The sequence below is a fragment of the Talpa occidentalis genome, unplaced genomic scaffold (genome assembly GCF_014898055.3).
Source record: "Talpa occidentalis isolate TD23 unplaced genomic scaffold, MPIMG_talOcc4v2.1 talOcc4.10, whole genome shotgun sequence".
NCBI lineage: Eukaryota > Metazoa > Chordata > Mammalia > Eulipotyphla > Talpidae > Talpa > Talpa occidentalis.
The window spans coordinates 90,910,840-90,927,917 of record NW_023600993.1 but is presented as its reverse complement, the minus strand read 5'-3'; the positions used below and the strand labels follow the sequence as shown (position 1 = coordinate 90,927,917).

At 49.7% G+C, this 17,078-nt stretch overlaps 1 protein-coding gene across 5 annotated transcripts; it reads right to left on the bottom strand.

Annotated features, from left to right (window-relative positions):
- Positions 1-943: 943 nt before the first annotated feature.
- AP5S1 (adaptor related protein complex 5 subunit sigma 1) lies at positions 944-9,783 on the bottom strand. Of its 5 annotated transcripts, none has more exons than XM_037521386.2 (4): positions 9,693-9,783; positions 8,543-8,672; positions 8,112-8,303; positions 944-6,960 (listed from the first exon to the last, which is right to left on the bottom strand). In XM_037521386.2, exons 3-4 carry the CDS (start codon positions 8,285-8,287, stop codon positions 6,534-6,536), a joined length of 603 nt encoding a protein of 200 aa, XP_037377283.1. In that variant the 5' UTR covers positions 8,288-8,303; positions 8,543-8,672; positions 9,693-9,783; the 3' UTR covers positions 944-6,533. The 5 variants fall into 5 exon arrangements, with proteins under 5 accessions (XP_037377283.1, XP_037377290.1, XP_037377276.1 ...); XM_037521393.2 differs by lacking the exon at positions 9,693-9,783 and adding an exon at positions 9,185-9,433; XM_037521379.2 differs by lacking the exon at positions 8,543-8,672.
- Between the last annotated feature and the right edge of the window lie 7,295 nt (positions 9,784-17,078).

The following is a 17,078-nucleotide window of genomic DNA, read 5'->3' as shown; positions in this document are numbered from 1 at the left end:
CCCTTTCTGGCTAACTAGCTTATCTTGCTTTATTGTTGATTGTGTTCTACCCTTTTTATGAGTACAATTCATTGATCATCCCCTGTTAATTAGTGGAAGGGTGATTCCAGAGAGTGATCTATGCCCCAGGCCACCCCTCAGGGAGAAAAGTTCACCCCCCAGTAAAGTTCACCCCCAGGCAAGTGGCCCATGTCTGCAGGCCAGTCTCAGAGGAAAGCTGTGGTTCACTTCTCATGACTCAGCTCTGGCCAGCTCACGCCAGAGCACCCCAAAGAGGGAAATGTCCTCATGTCTGAGTCCCTTCAGGGAACTCTCCAAGACTGAAAAACAAAATATAATCCCTACCTTTAGAACTTCATTTCATATAAGTTTTAAATCTGGTATTCTTACTTTATTGTACTGTATTGCAAAACAAAACAAAACAAAACAATGTATGTTCAACAAAGCTTGGGAAAAAATAATACACACTTATATAGTCAATTTGGGGAAAAGCAGAAATGTGATGAGCAAACCCAAATTGGAACTCACAATACCACCAACCAGGGGGAACTATGGGGACACTCTGTTGCCTCTTCTTTTTTTTTAAAAAAAATATTTATTCATTTATGCATACAAGAGCTGGGGTATGGGCCTCCCCGGTGGCGCAGCGGTTGAGCGCTGGGTTGTGAAGCTGCCCGTGGCCTCTGCCGCACCGGTTTGATCCCCGGCTGCTCCCCGGCCACCGGAGGAGGGTCCCACATGGCGCGCAGACCTCTCCTGCCGCCCGCTGCTCCCCTCAGCAGTGTACTTTGGTCCTTCTGCCTGCTCTGCTCCCCGCTCTGGCTCTTGTGAATTCTCTCACCCTCCCGCGCTTCTGACTGTACCCAGTGCATGTATAAACAAAACAAACAAACAAACAAATAAATAAATAAAACATGCCTCTATTAAAAAAAAAAAAAAGGAGCTGGGGTATAGGCCAGAGGTATCGGGGTGAGAGGATTCACCAGAGACAGAGTGGGGAACAGAACAGGCAGGCTGACCGAAATACACTGCTGAGGGGAGCAGTGGGCAAGTCAGGAGAGGTCTGCTGTGCCATTGTGGGTCAATTCCCTGGCCGGTAGGGGATTGAACTTGTGCTGTACTGCAGTGGCTGCCAATAGCTTCATAGTGCTGCAACTTAACCCCTTGCGCCACCAGGAAGGTCCCTCTGTTGCCTTTTCTTCTAGTATTTTCCTTTTTATTTTACTTTTTATTTTTTATTTTTTTAATGAGGGTCCTGAAGTCCAGGAGAAGCTTCACTTCTTTTTTTGTTTTTTAAAGATTTATTTATTATATAAGCACTGGGTACAATCAAGCACGGGAGGGTGAGAGAATTCACCAGAGCCAGAGTGAGGAGCAGAAGAGGCAGACTGACGAAGAAGTACACTGCTGAGGGGAGCAGTGGGTGCCCGGTGGCCAGGGATCGAACTGGCACTGCAGAGGCTGCAGAGAGCTTCGCAGCCCAGCGCTCGCTAAGCCACCAGGGGAGGCCCTAGTATTTTCCTTTTTACAATAAAGGCCCTCTGAGTCCTCTGGCTCCCTGAGGTCACCTTGGTTTTTTGTTTTTGTTTTCTACATTTTTAAAGGACAGGTTTGAAAAAAAAAAATAAATAAAAGGACAGGTTTGGGCTATCAAGCTATAGCCTGCCACTACAGTGGCTGGATAGCTTGATAGCAGTGTCTTTAACCCCTGCACCACCAAGGAGATCCAGCTTATAAACGTTTGATGCAAAATCTTCAAAATAGGTCTTCTTAATTTCAAATTGTCTGATCCTAGGTATTTTATATTTTTTGTCTTTATCCTAAATGGGATCTTGGCTTACATTTTATTTACTAACTCATTCCTGAAGGACAGAGGAAAGTTACTGATTTCTACTTAGGAGTTTTGCTATCAGTCACCCACCTCAGGGCTTCTCCAAGTCAGGGAAGGCTCCACTTACTTGCTCTCCAGAACTTCCTTCATTTGTAAGGCCACATGAGCCAGAGAGCTGCCGAAGGATTTTAATGCCCTGTTAGTTCAGATCAAGTATCAATTCCAAGCAATACCCAAAAAGGAAATGCTATTTTCGGCTCTAGCTTAAGGTGGAGTTCAAAGACTTCTGGACTCTCAAACAGGCGTGGCTTGTATAACTGTGGTGGATACAGAAGGTCGTGCTTTATAACCTTCCAGGCTATGAAAACCCAGGTGACTGTTTCAAAGAGAGGGAGTCTTGACCATTTTTTGTTTTTTTTTTTTCACTTGCCTTGCCTGGGGGTAGAAGTCTCAGGCCTGTGACAAAGTAAATGGTAACTCTCACCTTTTTCAGAACACTGAGGGGGAAGATCCTTCCTCTCATAAACAGCAGGGTGGCAGAGTAGCTGTGTAGAAAGCCAGCCAGCATAACCTGGGAACCACGGGGCTTGTAGCAGGAAACTTACAAATGCTACAAGATTGCTGCCTTTGCTGGAACAAGCAGCTTATCTTCTGGGAAAGGCACTCTGTGGCCTAATATATCATCTTGATATATAACACACACAGGCTTCTGTTTCTGTCTGCTTCACAAGAAAACAATTGCTACTTAGTGATAGTACAGAGTCCCTGGTCCCCAGGGTCACCGATAAATCACTTATTCATTCACGCATGGATGCATTCATTTGTTCCATATATAAGGGTGCCTGCATAGTGCCAGGTGTTTGGGTGTAATGCAGAAACCAGAGACACAATAAAAACCCTCCTGGGTATTATGACCTGTTGCAAAAAGGAACTATTAAATGACACAATAAACATATGCAATGGCAGGGATGGAAAAAGCTATCAACAAAATGAGCTAAGCTCTATCTGCCTCTTAAAGGGAATATATGGGGGGCCCTCCCTTGTGGTGCAAGGGGTTAAGTCTCAGCACTACAAAGCTATCACCAGCCATTGCAGCCTGATCCCCAGCCAGGGAGCTGATCCACATGGCACTGCAGACCTCTCGTATCTCACCCACTGCTCCCCTCAGCAGTATTTGAGGAGACCTGCCTGTTCTGCTCCCCACCCCACCCCTCTGGCCTACGCCTCAGCTCTTATATGCATAAATAAATCTTCTTAAAAAAAGGGAATATATGATTCACCTCTAGAAGGTTTTATATACAATATACATATATATACATATATGTGTGTACACACACACACACACACACACACAGCCTTCCAGAGTCATCTACTTTTTTATTATCGCTACCTGCTGACACTTTAAAATTGAGGTAACAGTGGTTTTCAACACTGTATCTGATTCAGATACAGGATCACACCTCTTCAGATGTGTGTTTCTATACCACAACTACCACCAAGGCACCCACAGTCCTCCACCACAGTCCACTAGGTCCCCTCCACACTCTGCCCTCCCCCTCTAGTAGTGTCAATTATCCGAAAGTCAGACTTTTAGGCTTTATTATTGGTTTGGTTCTATCTGACCCTCTGTTTTGTTTCTCTGAAATCATCTTGTATTTGTCTTTCTCCTTCTGATTTATTTTGCTTAGCATAATCCCCTCCAGCTCCATCCATGTTGTCACAAATGGCAAGAATTCCATCTCTTCTTTTATGGAAGGCTCTATCTTTCTATGGTGCCCTTCAGCTCGCAGACATCAGTCTAGACTTGCCTAAATATTAATCATGTCTCATGAGGGCTTGTGATTTTGAAGCTGAGTTGAGCTGCTGAAGATGGAACCCCATCTTTTTAAAGTACATACAGTCATGCTATCCAACTCTCAGCAACCTAGGAATAAAAGGGAACTTCAAGTGGATAAAGAATAGCTACAAAAACTACATACTTAGTGGTGAGAAACTAGAAGCATTCCTGCTAGGATGAGGAACAAACCAAGAATATCCCTTTTCACTACCTTCCTACACTTACTAGAAGCCCTAGTTAATGCACAGAAAAAGGAAATGAAAGATATATAGACTGAGAAGAAAGAAAATTGTTTACAGATTACGTGATTGTCTATGTAGAAAACCCAGACTGACAAAAAAGCCCTCATGGAGGGTCTCCTTGGTGGTACAAGGAGTTGTATCTCAGCACTATGAATCTATCTGCAGCCACTAATCTACGAGTTCAATCCCCAGCCAGGGAGCTGACCCACATGGCACAGCAGACCTCTCCTGCTCAACCACTAGTCCCCTCGGTAGTATATTTCAGTATATCTGCCTGTTCTGCTCCCCACTCTGTCTCTGGTGAATCCTCTCACCCCCAGCACCTCTGGCCTGCACCCCAGTTTTTGTATGTATAAGTGAAAATAAATTTTTCTAAAAATGCAAAAACCTGATCAAAAGTGCTGCCTCTGGGCCTCCCTGGTGGCGCAGGGGGTTAAGACTCAAGCTGTGACGCTGTCTGCAGCTGCTGCAGCGCAAGGCATGAGACCCAAGCAGGATCAGACTGCTCTAGGGAGTGGAGCACAGATCTGAGGGTAAAGATATGGAGATTGGGCCCACCCCGGAATCTCTGGTCCCTTTCTAGTTTTGCCTCTTACTCAACATCAGCAACAAGCAGGCCACTCCACGGAGGAGTGACCCCTCCCAAAGAAAAAAGGACTATACCAGTGCAGTCTCTGCACTGGCTCAGGGCAGCACTCCCACTGCCCACCTGTGACTATGCAGGTGCCTCTTTTCACCAACTCTCTCCCTCTGCAGGGCAGCAGCTTTCTGGCTGCCCATGATCTGTACCATACCGGCACTTCTCTTCACTGATCTCCCTTAGCAGAGGCAGCTCTTCTCAAGGCCGCCTGCCTGCAACCATGCAGGCCTCTCTCAGCAAACCTGTCCCTTTTCCTTTCCCTAATAAGCCTGTGAGAGTTAGATCCCCAGCCAAGGAGCTGCCCACATGGTGCAGCAGACCTCTCCTGACTCGCCCGCTGCTCCCCTCAGCAGTGTATTTCAGTCGTTCTGCCTGTTCTGCTCCCCACTCCATTCTGGTGAATCCTCTCACCCCCACACCTCTGGCCTGTACCCCAGTTCTTGTATGCATAAGTGAATAAATCTTTAAAAAAAAAAAAAAAGCTGCCTCCTAAGTGGGTGTGGCTGGGTCCCTCCTGGGTGCCAAAGGGCAAGGGACACTTGGCAAGCAGATGGGACTGACCTGTTCCCTGACCACTCAGGAAGAACCTCACAGGTAACAGCCAACTCATGCAAACAGATGTAAAGTGGGGGATTTCCCCCCCCACCAAAGGAATCATGTTAAACCACCACTAGCTGCTGGTGGTTACAGACTCTCTAATATGCCCTCCCCATATCTCTATGAGTCTGACCACTGTGTGGGCCCTTCTTGAGGGCTTCCTCTGGGTGCAAAGTCAGGAAACTTGCCCTGGGATCAGCCCCAACACTGAGGGGAGGGAGTAGGAGAGACAGCCACAGCCCCAGCGCCTCTGTGAGGTTATCAGGACATGACTACTATGCATGGGCCCCCAGAGGCCTTGACCATGAAGGCTCCCAGCTTCAGGGTCACAAGGGGCAGCACTCATGGGAGCTGTGCATCAGCTGATCTCAGAGAAGCAAGGGGTGAAATCACAGCCAGTGCTTTTAATTGAAAAGCGAGACCTGATGGCACCTTCCCTCCTGTGGCTGAAGGCACCCCATCATTTGTCTTTTTCTTTTTGATGTGAACATCACCTGCGGATTGTATCGTCTCTAGAGCAAACAAAAGATGAAGCTTATTTAGAACTGGATCATCTGGCCCTTTGTCTCATCTCCCTGTTCAAAATGCTCGCTTCTGCATGGCAGCCTCCTCTGGGATTTGCAGCTGGGCTCACTGCATTCAAGTCTCAGCACAATCTTCTTCATACTTTTGGCCTTTTTCTGGAAAAGTGGCTCAGTCTGCCCACCACAGTGAATTTACTTCCTGTCATAATGCCACAGTGCCTGGGTACGTAGAGAATACCTACCCTTCCTGAATGGTGTCACTTTGTGGGGCAGATGGGAAAGCCCAATATTATAAGGCTGCCCAGAGGGGCATGGGCCCAAAGGAAGTCACAGAATCTCCCTGCTGAAAACCTGTGACCTGTGGTGGGGCGGGACACCGAGCAGGCCCTCACCAATAAAACCCCGTTGATGATGTCACCCCAGGTTGCAAAGGCAGGGGCCAGCTCCCCGACCCTGTGGGTCTGAGACTTCTTTGCACAGCAATGGCTGTGGGTTTGGAAGAAAGTGAGTGGAGTTCCAAGCAGCTGCTCCTCCCCACCCCGGCCAGCAGCTAAAGGCGTGTGGGGCTGGCTAGCAGGGATGGGAGAAGTGAAGTCAAGAGGAAGCAGGCTGGCCCACCATAGCTGTCTAACAAGTCATGTGGCAGCTGCAGGCACAGGGTATTCTGTTATGCCTGAGGCCAGGCGCAGTCATCTCTCCCCCCCTGCATGGTCCCCTTTTCTGCCAACTTGTCCCATCCATTTGTCCCAGGAGTGGCAGCATCCCGGAACTGGGGAGGAAGCAGATGCCAAGCTTCTGCTGGCTGTTGTCAGTCCCCGGCCTCCCTCCTTGCCCTCTTGGCAAGTCCCATCCCAATGAGGGGTCAGCGGGGGCAGGCAGCACTGAATTCCTTCTCCAGATCCTGGACGAACTGGTCATTGAGGAAGAGAAGCTGACCATGGGGCAAGAAGCGCGTGAGAATGCCCTCGATGCGGTCAGCCCGCAGCAGGAGGTTGGTACCAGGGGTCAGCAGCCGAAGGTGGTCGAGGAGGAGGCGTGCCAGCAGCCGGAGCGTGCCCTCGGCCAACAGCAGGTTCTCGTGGGCATCCAGCACCAGGGCGAATCCTAATGAGAGCACACCCAGCCACACTACCGTCCGAGACTCCTGGAAAGGGTCTCCTGCTGCCAGGCGGAAGACCCCACGTGGGGCCTCATGCAGGGGCACCGGCTCATCTGAGGACTGGGTTTGCAGGTCCAGGGGGGACCGGCCGGATGCTTGCTGCTGCAGCTGGCACATGGACTCCACCTGCCTGGAGAGAGTGGGTGGTTCACTAACTTTTGTCATCTTTGTGAGTCCCCCTGCAACGGGGAGCTTCCATATCCCCATATCTCATACACTGAGCCCCAGACAAAATGATTTGCCCAGGGTCAAAGAGGAGGAAGCCTGAGCTGGTACAGGAACCCAGCTTCCTGCCTCCAGGCCCTGAACCACTTCACTCCGTGAAGCCAAGAGAAGGCAGGTTTTGAACACAGGGCCTTGGGCTGGGAAAGGGAACCAGGGGGAGAAGATTCTGCCCTACCGCCCACCTGCTCCATAGATGCTTCTGGAAGCCATAAGAAGTGGAGTGAAACTTGGGCTGTCCAACTTGGGCTGTCCAATTTCTCCACCCTCTTTCCATTCTGTAACCCATTCAAAGTAAAATGAAAGACCTTCCACTTGGCCTTCAAGACTTTTAAAAGCACTCCCTGATCCCTCCTGAATAGCCTTCTAATTTGGCCCTGCATATGCTGGTCTTAAAAGGCAACTGTTTAGTGCTAAAGAAAGGGAAGGCAACCCCAAAGAAAGGGATGGCAGGAGACTGGCACAAGGTTGCTCCAGAGTGTTAATCCCCTAGCCAGAGGGACCAGTGTATTCCCAGGCTTTCCAGAGGCTCCAGGCATAAAGAAATTCCATTGTCTTGCCTCCTTAGAGACTCATAAAGCCTACAGGAACACGTAAGGCTCTGATAAGTCCTGCACTACATAGCATATTTCATCTTTATAGGGTTTACTTGCCTATACTCAGATCCCAGCTCTGTAGCTTCCTACCTATATTGCCTCATGACTCATAAAGTCATGAGTCAGGTTAAGTCCCTTGAACTCTCTTTGTCTCAGTTTACAACTCTGTAAAGTAGGGATAATAACTGTACCAATCTCAAAGGACTGTTAAAGGATTGAATGAGCTCCTAAGAAGGAAATGCTTAGAATATAAATACCCAGCATGTATTTACAGATTCAATGAATGCTAACTCTAACAGTAATGCTGACAGCATTCTTAGTCCTTTAACCTTTTTCCACATAACACTGCAAATGAACAACTGTGAAAGACTCTCTGGGTCTAAAACTTTTGCTTTGCTTCTTAGCTGTTTCTCTATATTCCATCACAATCAGCATGTGTTCAATGGCTGGGCTGGGCTGTTACCTGGCTACCGCCAAAATCTGCTCCTTCCGGAGAAGCCTCTTTCTCTCGGCACCATGTGGCCGTGGGTCGTTGGGTAAATTCTCAGCTCCAAAGATGCAGGAGTAGAGCACTCGACAAAAGCCTGTGTTCTCAGCATTCGGGGTCCTTAAGGTGTGAATGAGGAAGGCGTGGACCATGGCTCCAGGGTGGTTGCTACAGGGAAGCCAGAGATCTTGGTGAGAACTTGAAACCCCAGGAGGGAAGGCAACCACAGCCAGGGTCTGACTTAGAAGGGTCTGGGGGCATGGGCCAGGCTGGTGTGGCTGTTTATTGGCCTTCCTTAGTCACTCAAGCGACAACCCCAGTCTCTGAATAAAGACATTTGGTCTGCACCATCTCTGCTCCTAACAGCCCATGTGAAGAAATCTCAAGCAACCAAACCCAATTCTAACCCAACAACTGGCCAAGATTCTTCAAAAGTGTCATAAAGTCATGAGTCAGGGGAAGCTGGAAGCTGCTCCAGACTGAAGGAGGCTAAAAAGACATCCCAGCTGAAAACAGCCCGTGAGTCTGAACTGGATGCTGCAACGAGAAAAAGATAGTTTCAAAAACTGGCATTTATGGAAAAGTAGTTTCAAAAAGTGGCATTATTAGGAAAACTGGAAACATTTAGATTATGACTACAGGTTAGAGAACATTCTGGATTAATGTTAGCTGAATTTGAATGTAGGACAATGTCACTTTTTTAGAAAATACACACTGGGGCCTCCCCAGTGGCGCAGCGGTTGAGCGCTGGGTTGCGAAGCTGCCCGCAGCCTCTGCTGTGCCGGTTCGATCCCCGGCTGCTCCCCGGCCACCAGAGGAGGGTCCCACATGGCCCGCAGACCTCTCCTGCCGCCCGCTGCTCCCCTCAGCAGTGTACTTCGGTCCTTCTGCCTGCTCTGCTCCCCACTCTGGCTCTGGTGAATTCTCTCACCCTCCCGCGCTTCTGACTGTACCCAGTGTTTGCATAAATAAATAAAAATAAATCTTTAAAGAAAAAAGAAAATACACACTGATGTACCTCTAAATATAGTCATAAAGAGGCATCATACCTGCAACTCACTTATCAAAGATACATGGGAGTTCTTTATAAGGAAATTCTTTGAATTGCCTATAAGCTTCAGATTACTTAAAAATAATAATAATAATCATAATAATAGTGATAGCGTGTGGCTTTCTCGGTGGCTGCCCCGGGGTTGAAACGGAGAGGTTGCACAGTAAGCAGATAATTGGAATGAAGGGTAAATAAGTCGTCCCTTTAAACCGGTCAAGTAGGAAGGTTCCCGAAGGTGTTTTCAATCCGCTACCTGGCGCTGACCTCGGGTTACACGCCACCCCCAAGAAGAACGCGTCATCAGCCTTCGCCGTCGCGTTTCTCCCCCTCTGCACTTGAGAAATGGTAGCGGCCGAGACCCTTTACGTCACTGCCTCACGCAACCCTGAGGCGCAGTGGATCTTGGGGGTGGTAGTTCCACGTTCCAGTCACACAAGCCAGGCACCTGGTCCTGAGTGTGCTGCCCCTGGGCCCCGCGGGCGCTGTCCTCGCAGCGTCGCACTCACCCTTCCTTCCGAGCCGCAGGACTTCCACTAACACATCGCTCCGCGGGGCAGCGAGGGAAGCAATGGCAGCCGTGCGTCCTCAGGGCGCCTGCGCACGTCAAGTGCGTGCGCGCGCACGAGCGTCACGCGTGCAGGGTGGGCTGGACCCTCAGGTCGGGGGCTGGCTTGGGGTGCGGCGCCTGGACCCCCGACGCGGGCGACCTTCGTCATCCGACAGAAACCCCCGCACCCTGAGGTCCGCCCCGGACGGGAGTCACCCCAGACGGGGTGCTCGGGCTTCGCGCTTGGAGCCTGGAGCAGCCCCCTGGAAGCCAGGCTACCGGCCCTGGCGGCCGCGAGAGGGCGCCCCGGCCCGCGCGTGGACCGGAAGAGGCCGAGGTTGTCCACAGTCCCCGTGGCCATTACCGGCCGAGTGACGTTTGCGGGGCCTGAAGGTGCTGGATCGAGTTCCCAAACTGACCAGTATGCGTGGGACAGCCCGGAGTGTCTGTTAAAATGCAGGTTCCCGGACTTCACCCCTGAAAATACGATTTTGGGGGAAATGTGCCTATTCAGGCAATTGGGAGGGGATTCAGGGCCGTGGGTTCCTGCGGTGGATGAAGACCAGAACTCGGTTTGGAGTAGAACATTTCAAACTCTGGTCCTGACCATGTCACCACCTGCAGCCCCTGGCTGGTCTGTCTCTTCGTTGGTCTCCAGTGAAGCTCCAATCGGGTTACACCCAGGATAAGCACTTAGTAGGGCTGACCATTGTTCCTTTTGTTATAGGGCAGCCCCGATATTGAACGGGTTGCCTGGCTGTGGGTCCTCACCCGCGCGCTTACAAGGGACTTATTAATACTCCACTACAGGCACACACAAAAGGTTAATAAAAGGCTTATTTACAAGGGAAAAGGAAATAAGGAAAATGTACAACTTAGGGAGAAAATAGGGAAATAAAGTCTTTAATGCGTTCTAGCCGATCCGCCGACCTGGAAACCCAAAAAGCACTCTCCGAGCAGGCCAGACGCTGCGAGCTGGTGGAAAGCCAAAATGGGGGACCCCTCCAAAGCCCACGTGTCTGGCTTTATACCAACCTGGCTGCTTAACCCCACCCTCAGGTCCCAGCCACCTTCCCTTTGGTGGGGATGGGATTTGGAGTTCCCAGTGTCTTTGGCTTTGGCCTGGGGTGGGGGTGGAGTCCACAAAGCCTGTATGGAATTAGCTTTAGGACATCCTTTTCCCCCTAACAATTTCATACTCCCACCTCTAACAAGCTCTGCTGTGATCACTGTCGGAGGGAGGCTGGCAAAAGTAGAATGAGGAGTCTTAGACCTTAAACCCAAAAGTGCACTGGCAGGCACTAGCCTCCACAGCCCTGCAGTGGGAATAAAAGCCCCCATTGGACACTTGACCTAGAGGTATTTGCAACGTGCGTGGGCCTCATTGCCTGCTCCCCCACCACACATATGTGTGCACACACGCATTTTTAGCATGTCAACCACGCAAGCCTCCCAAGCTGTATGCCAGTGTTCTGTGCCTCAGAACCCCACACTGGCTGTTCGCTGCCCTGGAATACCATTTGCTTCCTTTTTTCTTTTCTTTTTTCCCTTCAAGAAGTGCTCAGACTCAAACTTAGGAAAAGTCTTCCTGCCTGAACTTGTCAGTAGCACTTAGCTGTCCCCTACACACCCATTGTAAGGGTCTGCCCACAGTGGTGATATCTAGATTGGGGTACATCTGAGTTATGGCACCCAACTTCACTCTACAAGACAGGTCTGGAGCCAACCATTTTCACTCAACTGAAGAAAGGAAGGACAGGGCAATGCAACCGAAATAAGGGTCCCTAGAGCCAGGGCCCTGCATTGGCATGCCCTGGGGCCCCTCTGGGCAAGGAGGCACTGGGGGAGGCCAGAGGGCCTGGTTAGGCCATGTGGACATTTTGACCACAAGTATGTTTAGATACTTGTAGGTGGAGGGCCACAGAGACACTGTGGGATCTCAGCCACAAGGCAGGGGGTGAAGTTGGCACAGTTCCTGGTCCATATCACTCTTAGCCAGGACTCATGTCTCCTAGCTGATTATAGCAGAGAGCTGGCAGAAGGCTTTGCTTACTGAGGGCCACCTGGCATTTGGAACACAGTATTCCAACCTCCACTCACTCCTCAGGCCGTAAGTCCAAGTCTCAGGCCACTCTTGGGCAGGCTTGTATGAGATGCATTGAAATGGCAGTGAAAAGCTGGCCTGAGCAATACTCTGGAGGGCAGTGGGGGTGACCCAGTTGGCAGTAGCATCGTCAACTTGGTGGTGAGTAAGATAAAGTTCTTACCTAAAGGTTTTACTAAAAGGCTGCTTGTGGGTGTCCCCTAGGAGATTCCCTTCTTCTTGGCCACTGTCCTGGGTCCAACTCATCTTCCAAGGAGTCTGTGTTGGGTGCCATGGGAATGTCCATGCATGTCAGTTCTCACTGAAATAGCCAGCCCGTCAGTTCTGACCAAAATAGCCTGCCCTGCAGTTCCTATGTATACTGACCACACGTCTGCCCCATGAGCCAGCAGCTCTATTCCTGGTATCTACTGGGTAAAATGTACATGAAATGCTCAAAGCACCTTTTTCTTCATTATCTCAACCTGGAAACTAACCAGATAGCCATCAGCTACAGGAGAATAAATTGTGGTATAATCATTCGGTGGAATACTATATGGCAATGAAAAAGAAGAAGCTTCATGAATACACCTAATGTTGAGTGAAAGAAGCTAGTCACAGAAGTGTACACACTGTGTGAGTCCATGAACAGGGAAGACACATAACCAGATCAACCATTCTGCGTTCTGACTCTTGTAAGTCGATAGTGGTTACTCTTGGAGGTGAGTGACCGGAGGAACACAAGGGGGCATTAGGGGCTGGTCACATTCTAGATCTGGATCCGATGGTGATTACATGGGTCTGATCACTCCACAAATTTTAACTGAGACACTGGAGATTTGTGTCCTTTTGGATATACTTAATTCAACACAAACATCAAATTTTGTAATAAAATTGAAACCTCCACAAGTTCAGGGGACAGGGAACACTGTCTTACTTTCTTAGGTCTGATCTTAAACTGTGGATTGTCATAGAATTCTTCTCTGCCCTGCCTCCCCGGTGGCGCAAAGGGTTGAGCAATGCGCTGTGAAGCTGTCCACAGCCTCCGCAGCGCCGGTTTGATTCCTGGCTGGCCAGGAAGAATCCCACATGGCGCAGCAGACCTCTTCTGTCTCTCCCGCTGCTCCCCTCAGCAGTGCCTTTGGTCCGTCTGCCTGTTTTGCTCCCTGCTCTGTCTGTGGTGAATCCTCTCACCCTCCCGCGACTCTGGCCTGTAACCCAGCTCTTGTATAAACAAAAATAAATCTTTAAAAAAAAAGAATCCTGCGCCTCCCCGGTGGCGCAGCAGTTGAGCGCTGGATTGCGAAGCTGCCCGCAGCCTCTGCAGCACTGATTCGATCCCCGGCTGCTCCCCGGCCACCGGAGGAGGGTCCCACATGGCACGCAGACCTCTCCTGCCGCCCGCTGCTCCCCTCAGCAGTGTACTTCGTCAGTCTGCCTGTTCTGCTCCCTGCTCTGGCTCTGGTGAATTCTCTCACCCTCCCGCGCTTCTGACTGTACCCAGTGCTTGTATAAATAAATAAATAAATCTTAAAAAAAAAAAAAAAGAATCCTTCTCGGCCCTTGAAGGATGCAGACGTAAATTATGGTATAGTTAATAATTTTAGCTGGATATATAATCCTAGGTTTTTTTTCACCCAGGATCTTTAGATATCTAGTGTTTCAATGAATGAAGCCCCTGCACATATTTGGATGCCCAAGGTGTCAGTGCCACGAAGGGGTTGCAGATAGGATCTAGGGTAGGAAGACATCAAAAGGTCCTCAGTGAGCACCAAGAGTTCAGGTTTCCGGGTCTCCGTGGTGGTGCAAGGGTTGAGACACAACCTATGAAGCAATCTGCAGCCTCTGCAGCACGAGTTCGATTCTGGCCAGGGAGCAACCCACATGGTGCAGCAGACCTCTCCTGACTCACCCGCTGCTCCCCTCAGCAGTGTACTTGGGTCAATCTGCCTGTTCTGTTCCCCACTCTGTCTCTGATGAATCCTCTCACCCCCAACACCTCTGGCCTGTACCCCAGCTCTTGTATGCATAAATAAAATAAATCTTAAAAAAAAAAAAAGAGTTCAGCTTTCCTATGGTTATGTAAGTGGGTGGTGGGGAATCTATCAATGGCTCCCTCCCCTAAGCCAGATCCTCCCTAAAACACCTTGAACAATCTTGTGACAGCCTCAACCTCTAAGCTGTGGTTGAGCAACAGATGTAGTTCTGAAAGGGATTATGGTTGACACAGGGTCACAGGATGGGATCTACCCCGGGGCGCTTGTTCCTGTTCTTAGCACCCAGGTACTTTGAACTCCAGTTAATGACTCTAGTGCAGTTGTTATCTCTACTTTGGCCCCTGGTGGAAGTAAGGCAGGTGTTTCACATAACCCAGTGGCCAGAGGCAGATAACAGCCTCTTCTATAAAGAGACACTGGTGATCCAATCTAGCCCTCAGCCCCCGGTTTGGGAGCCACAGGCTCAAATTGACAGTCACCACTCTGCCCCGCTACTCCTATAGTTCTTGGTAGCACAACTCCCTCCGGTGGGCTGACTCTGAGCACTCCCTTCTTCAGTATAGCCTCCAGATTTTAAAGCCCCCAATGTGGGTGTGAGCCCTTCAGTCAACAAGAGCAGAGGGTACCTCATAGCAACTGCTCCTCCCTCTTGTGTTGTACTGCACTGGTGTTGCTCCAAACATAGTTTTTTTTTTTTCAAATTTATTTATTTATGCATACAAGAACTGGGGTACAGGCCAGAGGTGTGGGGGGCTGAGAGGATTCACCAGAGACAGAGTGGGGAGCAGAACAGGTGGATTGATTGAAATACACTGCTGAACTGTTTACAATAGCTAAGCTTTGGAAACAACCCAAATGCCCAAAAATAGATGACTGGATCAAGAAGATGTGGTACATATATACCATGGAATATTACTCAGCATTCAAAAAAGATAAACACATGCAATTTGCAGCAACATGGATGGCGCTGGAAGGGATCACGCTCAGTGAAATAAGCCAAAAAGAAAAAGAAAAATACCGGATGGTCTCACTCATAGCAGGAATCTAGAAAACTTAAATAAGGGACCAGGAAAATGAATGTAAGAAAGTGAAAATCAAAATGAACAAAAAACTATGAACCAGAGACACTTTTTGGGGGGTGGGGGGTGGGAGGGGAAGGATTGGGGTCAGAATGGGGCGTTTGCAATTGTATGGGGGAATATAAAAATAAAATTTATTATTTAAAAAAAAAAAAAGAAATACACTGCTGAGGGGAGCAGCGGGTAAGTCAGGAGAGGCCTGCTGCGCCATGTGGGTAGCTCCCTGGCCGGGGATTGAACTTGCGCTGCAGCAGCTGCAGACAGCTTCAAAGTGCAGTGCTTAACCCCTTGCGCCACCAGGGAGGCCATATAGTTGAGCTTTTTAGCATGAGAAGAAACTTTGGGCACAGCCTCTCATTTGACAGGTGACTAAATAGGCCCAGCAAGGCTCCTTAACATAGCTAACAGCACAGCACAGTGCTAAGTGAAAGGTGGCTCCTGAGAATATTAAATTTGGGACATGAGCTCTCCTGTCTCCCTCACACCCCCCAGCAGCTGACATGGAGTGAAGAAAGGCTGAGGGAGACTCTGGGAGAGGGGAGGCCATGAACATGACCTGAAAGAAAAGAAGAACATGCCACTCATTCATGCTTTTTGTTGTTGGGTATGTTCTCCAGGTGCTTAGTGTTTCCAGCAGACTCTGTACAGTGTTCAAGGCAGGGAGGAGCCAAGAGAGAGGACAAACAGATTCAGGCCTGGGAAAGAGCCTAGATAAGTAATCTGGGAATGCTGCAAGGAGGAGGTGGCATCACACTACACTTTCTGGAGAGATAGGAGTTCATTAGCTGCAGGTAGCAGGAAGTGCATTCTGGAGGTGAAGACTGGATTAGAGTAAATGGAAAGATTGAAAGGAGACAGGCCTTCCTCGATTCAGGGTGCTATTCCCTTCACCCCTCATTTCAAGAACCGGAGGGACTCTAGTCAGAAATACCTCCCCAGCCTCCCCAGCAGGTTGGGCACTATGTGAACTGCAGCTGGTACATAGGTGGGAGCCATCAGAAAAGCCATAATTTCTCAGATAAGTGGGGGGCAACTCAAGTACCTTTCCTTGTGTTTTTGCAGCCCTCAGCAATCTTGTGTTCCTAAGGTCAAAAGTCATGTGCTGAGCACAGTGAGGCGAGAAGGAGCCTGGGTCTGCGAGCTCCTGCCAAGCCTTCTTGCTGAGTGAGGAGCGCAAACATTCATTTGTTTCTCCACCGTGAGGGGTTTCTGGTACATGGGGCCTAACACATTTCTAAGTGAGGCAACGTATGAAGTGGGCAGGGTGGAGCCCGGCACGCAGTGGGTCCTCAGTTACTCAAACGTTGACAACCATTAATAGAGATGAGGGAGAGGAGGGAGAAAAGTAAAATGAGTTCAATCACTGCAAGCGGAGGAGCTTGAAGGAAGCAGCTTGCTGGATTGGAGGCCAGCTCGCCTGTCTAGATGGAGTTGGGGACCACACCTTCCCATCTTTTCCCCTCCCCTTCTGCCTAAGTGTCCACCCAACTCCCTGGTCCTGTTCTGCTCAGTATCCCTGGAGCTGGGGAAATTCACCTGCAGCCCCTCACATGGGCCCTTCCCTCATTCCCACCCTCCACGGCGCTATCCCTATCTGGGTGAGGCCAACCCCACAGTGACAGGCAGCCTCGGCCATGCCGCTTCTGGTCTCCCCAGGTGCCAACCTCAAGGGATGCGAGTGCCAGGATTGATACTGGCTCAATTTGGAAAGCTGGTCCCACCCTGCACCTACCCAAGCCATGAAGGGTCCTCTATACCTGATAAGCAGTCTGACTTGCGAAGCTCTGCTGCTGTTTCCAGACTCCAGGATCAACCTCCTGCTGCTTACACACCTCCAGTGACAGGGAGCTCACTCCCCAGAGACAGCCCCACTGGGTTTAGTTGTTGCTTTTTACAGTGTTGCTATGAACACTGGTCTACAACACTGTGCATGTCCTAGGAATGCAGGCTCGCACGTCTTCAATGTGCAAAACTACCATGCTGTCCACCAAAGTTCTAAAACCTCCACCACAGTCCGGCAACTGCCCTCTAACGCCCTATCCCTTCCCCCTCTGGTAACCATGGTCCTGTTGTCAGAATCCAAGGGTTTGCTTTTGTTTTATTTGTTTGCTTTGTAGCTTTATGAGAGATCATCTGGTATTTGTCTTTCTCCTGATTTATTTCACTCAGCATGATTCCCCTCCAGT